At 49.6% G+C, this 6,483-nt stretch overlaps 1 protein-coding gene across 2 annotated transcripts; it reads right to left on the reverse strand.

The window, feature by feature from the left end:
- Positions 1 to 244: 244 nt before the first annotated feature.
- Chchd5 (coiled-coil-helix-coiled-coil-helix domain containing 5) lies at positions 245 to 4,944 on the reverse strand. Of its 2 annotated transcripts, XM_021155409.3 has the most exons (4): positions 4,745 to 4,944; positions 4,290 to 4,430; positions 4,041 to 4,206; positions 245 to 431 (listed from the first exon to the last, which is right to left on the reverse strand). In XM_021155409.3, coding segments are annotated over exons 1-4 (333 nt in total). In that variant the 5' UTR covers positions 4,747 to 4,944; the 3' UTR covers positions 245 to 407. The 2 variants fall into 2 exon arrangements, with proteins under 2 accessions (XP_021011068.1, XP_021011067.1); XM_021155408.3 differs by lacking the exon at positions 245 to 431 and having other exon boundaries at positions 3,963 to 4,206.
- Positions 4,945 to 6,483: the final 1,539 nt, after the last annotated feature.

Consider the following 6,483-nt stretch of genomic DNA (forward strand, 5'->3'; position numbering starts at 1 on the left):
GTGAGCTTCAGGACTGCCTAGACTTAAACATTTATCTGGTTGACTGTGAGTGGGAGGGAAGCCTACCTCCAACACACAGACAGCAGGGCCAGAGATGGCTGTCTGAGTCATCCTACTCCTGAGCCTAGAACAAGAGCACCCAGGCCCCTCCTGAGCGCTTACTTGGCAGACCAAGGAAAGCCGGGGGATGGATGAGCAAGCTTTCCCTCATCGCTCTTCTCCCTTTCAATACTGAAGGCTGGAATCAGAGCCCAGTACTCAGTCTTTATTTATTTAGTGTCCTGATGTCCAGGAGCGCCAGACCCATAGCAGGGCCCTCAAGACTATAAAACTCTTGTCACTCTTCTAGGAGAGGACATCAAGTGGGACGGTCAATCAAGTCGGTTTTCTCAAAGTCCAAGGGGTTGTCAGGAGGCAGGCAGGGGCTGTGCCTGTGGAGAAAACATATCCGCAGTTACTGGCCCTGAGACCTCTGATAGGGAAATGAGGTAACACAGCGGGTGTCTGGAGGGAAAAGGTGCCAAGTAGTGGCCTTGGCCACTTGCCATGAGAACAATTTGACCAGGATAAGCGAAACATGGAGCTGGAAGGTACTGTTCTTGTTTGTTTGTTTGTTTGTTTGTTTTTTGGAGGACAAGAGACAGGGTTCTTACTCTAGCCCAGGGTAGTTTAGAACTCCCAGTACCCCAGGCTGACCTAGAACTCACTTAATGGAACTCAGGCTAGATTGAACTCATGGCAATCTTCCTAGTTCAGCCTCCAAGTGCTAGGATTCAGGCCTGTGCCAGCATTGTTACAAGTGCAGGGGACCTAGGGGCAAACATCTCTCACTCTAGAGAGCTTCCTTTCAAAGAGGAGGGAGAGACATACAAAGAAGACACCTAACTAGTCAGCTGGTAGGAAGACACCTAACTAGTCAGCTGGTAGGAAGACACCTAACTAGTCAGCTGGTAGGAAGACACCTAACTAGTCAGCTGGTAGGAAGACACCTAACTAGTCAGCTGGTAGGAAGACACCTAACTAGTCAGCTGGTAGGAAGACACCTAACTAGTCAGCTGGTAGGAAGACACCTAACTAGTCAGCTGGTAGGAAATCCTAAGCCCCAAGGCAAAGAGCAGAAGTCTGTGCGGGAACAGGAAGCTGCCAGACTGTCAGCAACAGAACCATGAGCTCGCCCATGAAGGCCTTTATGTCACATGGGAGCTGAGGGCATTTTCTTTTTTTTTTTTTTTTATTATATGTAAGTACACTGTAGCTGTCTTCAGACACTCCAGAAGAGGGCACCAGATCTCATTACGGATGGTTGTGAGCCACCATGTAGTTGCTGGGATTTGAACTCTGGACCTTCGGAAGAGCAGTCAGGTGCTCTTATCCACTGAGCCATCTCACCAGCCCCTGAGGGCATTTTCATGTGACGATCAGAGAACAGAGGAGGCCTACATCTCATCACCCCCAATTAGAAGGAAAAGTCAGCATTGTGATGTCATAGGCATGAAGAAACAGGACAGTGGAGAAATTGGTGTTTGCCCTTCCCAGTGCCCTAGAGAGCCTGGAGCAGGAGGGGAGACAGGAGACCCTACTTTCCATTCTGTTTTTAACCCTTACATTTACTAATTTATGATGGGGATGCTTGTGTGGAGACGTGCATGCCCAGCAGAGGGCAACCTGCAGGAGTCGGTGACTCGGCAGCAAATGTCTTTACCTACCAAGCCGCCTCCCTGCCCTAATTTCCATTTTTAAAAGCCATTTTAAGGCTGGTGAGATGGCTCAGTGGGTAAGAGCACCCGACTGCTCTTCCGAATGTCCAGAGTTCAAATCCCAGCAACCACATGGTGGTTCACAACCATCCGTAACGAGATCTGGCGCCCTCTTCTGGAGTGTCTGAAGATAGCTACAGTGAACTTACATATAATAAATAAATAAATCTTAAAAAAAAAAAAAAAAGCCATTTTAGTTGCAGGGAAGAGGAACCGTGGGGTCACAGGAGACGGAGAAGAGAATAGCTTCTTGCCTAGGAAGACAACCTTGAAGGAAGAGGGGCCCAAGAGATTGCTCAGCACTCGCTCCTTCTGCAGAGAACCTGGGTTCAGTTCCCAGCACCTGGATGGTGGCTCACAACCACCCACAGAAACTCTAACCCCAGGGGACTCTAGGGGATCTGAAGCCCCCTCCTGACCTCCATGGACATCACACACACATGGTCCACATACATGCAGAAAAAACACTGATACACATAAAATGAAAAATAAAAAACTCGCCGGGCGTGGTGGCGCACGCCTTTAATCCCAGCACTTGGGAGGCAGAGGCAGGCGGATTTCTGAGTTCGAGGCCAGCCTGGTCTACAAAGTGAGTGCCAGGACAGTCAGGGCTACACAGAGAAACCCTGTCTCGAAAAACCAAAAAAAAAAAAAAAAAAAAAAGAAAAAAAAAGAAAAATAAAAAACTAAAGTTAAAAACAAAACAAAACAAAAAGGAATATAAGAGCTTTAACGTCCAGATGCCAAAGACACTTGAAAGAAATAAATGTTCCTATGAGATGGCTACGTAATTAGTATAAACAGCATGCAACCATCCCTGAGCATTTCCTGTGGAGAATTAAAGGTCCCTCTGGACAGTTTCTGCTCCCATAACCTAAATCTTTCGTCTACCCCTGTTCTATAAAAAAACCAAACCAACCCAACCCAACCCAACCCAACCAAACAAAAAGCCAATGAATATCAGACATAATAAGAGGTTAACCTCTAGCCAAGAATACTCCTGAAGCATGAGATCTAAGGGAAATGATAGGGTGTGGCCTGGGATGCAGGGAGCTGATAGAGCTTAAGAGCCAGGGAGTAGGAATGGGGGGACAGAGGAAGCTTTTGGGGAGATGTATCAGGTACACAGAATAAGAATTAGACAGGAAGCCGGGCGTGGTGGCGCACGCCTTTAATCCCAGCACTCGGGAGGCAGAGGCAGGCGGATTTCTGAGTTCGAGGCCAGCCTGGTCTACAAAGTGAGTGCCAGGACAGCCAGGGCTACACAGAGAAACCCTGTCTCGAAAAAAACAAAAAAAAAACAAAAAAAAAAAAGAATTAGACAGGAGATGGATAAGCAAAGCAGATATGCTCCTGAGCACCTGTACATTTGTCCACTGAGGATGGAGTATGGAGTTCGAGGTGGAGAGTGGAGAGGTGGGACCAGGTCACCTGGGATGCAGGCTACGCTGGGGTGAGAGCTGGTCTAGTAGAACAGAAACCTCAAAGAGCTTTCTATGCAGAAGCCAACATGCTAAGATGTCCTCTGAGTCCATTCTGAGACCATCACAGAAGGACTGGAAAGGACAAGATGAGTCAACACACTAGCCCAAAAGAAGGCGAGAAAGAAAAGGCAGAGCTGCAGGGACAGAGAGCCCATGGAGGTGCTCAGATGTCAAAGGTGTGAACTTTCCCTTGGAGAGGTCCAGCAAGAGCAGCAAGGGAGGGAGGGCTCCTCACTCTTCCATTTCTGCCAAACCCAGAGCATTTTTAAGACTTTCCTAATGGCTCCATCAATAACAGTTTAGTATTTCAGACATATTGTATATGTATTTATGTATTGTGTACATTAACAAGATCCTTTTCTGTGCACCCCTCCATCTCACCCCCTCACCCCTACCAGCACAGCTGGAAAGCAGTGAAGGGGACACAGTGGCTGAGGAAAGGAAGAACACAGGGGATCTGGTAAGAATCAGGGACTTTGTTCAGTGTGAATTGGCGGCCACCAGAGAGTTTTAAGCAAGGGTTATTCATTATTAGAATCCAGGTCATTATATGGAACACAGAGGGTCAGGCAAGCCAGGGAAAGGCTGGGGCAGGTGCCCTGGCAGAGGGGAGTGTGAAAGGTGGAGACAAGCAGAGGCATGTCCACTCGGGGACAGAGAACCATAGTTTTTAGATTCTGGATGCACAGCCAGGGCCATGTATGGGAATGGGGCTGGGACTGGTTCTTGAAGGTATTTAAACTAGAAAATGAAGGGAGTTGTGAAGGGACAAAGCTACGATCGAGTGAGCCTCCTTTACCTCTCCAGTTGTGGGTGAACTTGGTGGCTGCACCTGCTCTGCACACTGCAGGAAGCGGCGCATGTGTTCAGCACAGTTGCCCACTGCTGCCTCATTCAAGCGAAGACACTTCTCAAAGGCTTCAAAGGGCTCAGCACAGGCCTGGCGGATCTGGCGGATGATCGGGCTGTGGGGGGGTAGGGCATTTTAGACCCTGAAACATTCAAACCCTACTGCCTGGCACCCTCTAGCCCCCAGTTGTACACTCACTGGGAGGACGTGCAGCGAGCAATGCTCATCTTAAGGTGGTGACAATCTCGATGCCACGACTCTGGCTTGGCTGCCACACATTGGCCATACTGATCCAGCTCCCGGCTGCAGTATCGAGCAGTGACTTCCAGGGCTGCCTGCCTGTGGGACAGGGTAAATTGAAGATAATCTCAAGAGGAGGCAAGGATGAGTTCTGATTTTGGTCTGTGATTGGACTAGTCTGGATTTGGGGGGTTTTAAGGATCCTGTGATAGGGACAACCAACATGGGGCAGAAATAATCGCCGATCCCTGCGCGTTGTGGAACAAGGTACGATTTCCCGGGAGATCGTGGAAGTCCTAAGACAAAGTCTGGCTATTGTGAAGCAGGCCTGGAGTGTTGAATTCAGACATTTCCCGTTGAGGACCGTGCAGTCTGCCAAGCATGATCTAGAGTTATAGGGAGTTGTAACTCACATCTCCAGGCGAATTCAGGCGCCGATCAGTCAGGGAGAAGAGACCCGCCTTTTCCGGTATCGGGTTGTCATGGCGGCGCCCAGCCCAGACCTCCTGGCCTCACTCTTCCGGTTGCCGAGCGTCCCCGCCATCATCCCACATCGGTCCAACCTTCATGGCTGTGTCCTGCTTTGCCTTCCGCCTCACTGCCTATCCGGGAGGCGGCCCCCGTAACTACTTCCGGTCCGTCAGCTATTTTAGTTTATTTACTTCCGGCTTGTGGAGGTGGCGCTTAGTGATCACCGGAAGCAGGACTTCGGCCGTGATCGAGCAGCAGGGCACCGAGCACCAGAGTTGGTTCCCTGTAGGTCAGATCTACAGCCGCTCGCGCTGCCACTTTCCCGGCTGGAGGCCACCGGCCCGCGTGACTATGGCTCGGCACACGCTGCGGCTGAGGCGGCAGCTGTGCCCGCCGCTGCTAGTTTAGGCACACGGAGATTGCCCTCTCAGGCTGAGCTGCTACCACCGGCTTTAAGCTCTGACTTTAGTTCCAGCTTGACGGGAAGGAATGACCTTAATCGCCACACTGGGCCTCCCTTGTGGTAAAGGCAGGACGAGAGTGGGTTTTATTGCTTGCTCCTTGCAATCGTGCACAAATTATTTTCTTTGTAATTTCCCTGGGTGGTGTTTGCACCCCCTCCACATCTGCCTTCAGATTATAGGGCTAGACCTGGAAGTTCATTTCCCTGTAAGGCTAAATATGCCTAGTATGGAGAGGCCTAAGCTAGAGAAAATGAGCGGTAAAATTAGCACCCAGTTGTAAAATGAGAACGACTGCCGTGGCCTTCATAATATACAGTGACACTTTCATTTTTGGGAGACATGACACGCCACACTTCTAGTTTCTTTTGTCTGGTTGCTCTGCCAAAAGAGTCATTAAGAATCGAATGGAGAGAACTAGATAACCCTAAGGTTTGAAGTGAAGCGGATCTGAGAAATGATCTCAAGAGTGCTTCTGTTACTGGGGTACCCTTTTGGGGAGCTCATTAATGAAAGAATTTTAAAAGGTACTCATTTAGGACGCTCAAGGGCAATGTTATTGGTCTGAGAGAAAACACCAGGACAGGCACGCTGCAAACGTCAGTAGCCGCTAAGAGGGAGTGGGAAAAGGAAACTAGGGACCAAGAGTATGACGTACATGTGTGTGAGGATGCACAACTGCGTGTGCAGGCAGAGGCTGGAGGCAGGTGGCTTCCTCTATTGCTTGACACCTGAAGCTTTTTGAAGACAGGGTGTCACTGAACCTTAAAACCCACCAGTGAGCACCCGGGAGCCTGTATCCTCATCCCAACACTGGGATTCCAAGTCTGCCCTGCCATGCCTTTTATGCAGGTGTTGGAGATCCATAACTCAGGTCTTCCCGCTTGCATAGCAAGCCTTTAGTCAGCCATTCCCCCAGCCCCTCCCCTATTTCTTTCTTTCTTTTTTTTTTTTTTTGGTTTTTCGAGACAGGGTTTCTCTGTGTAGCCCTGGCTGTCCTGGCACTCACTTTGTAGACCAGGCTGGCCTCGAACTCAGAAATCCGCCTGCCTCTGCCTCCCGAGTGCTGGGATTAAAGGCGTGCGCCACCACGCCCGGCTTCCTCCCCTATTTCTTATGAAATCAGGTAACCATCTTATGACACAATAATTGCTTCTTGAACGTTTGTCCCAGATACAAGAAGTTTATATCTACACACAAGCATGCATGTGGCCTTCCAG

This window comes from Mus caroli, unplaced genomic scaffold (assembly GCF_978045245.1).
Source record: "Mus caroli unplaced genomic scaffold, Mus_caroli_1 scaffold_2, whole genome shotgun sequence".
In the NCBI taxonomy this organism is placed as follows: domain Eukaryota; kingdom Metazoa; phylum Chordata; class Mammalia; order Rodentia; family Muridae; genus Mus; species Mus caroli.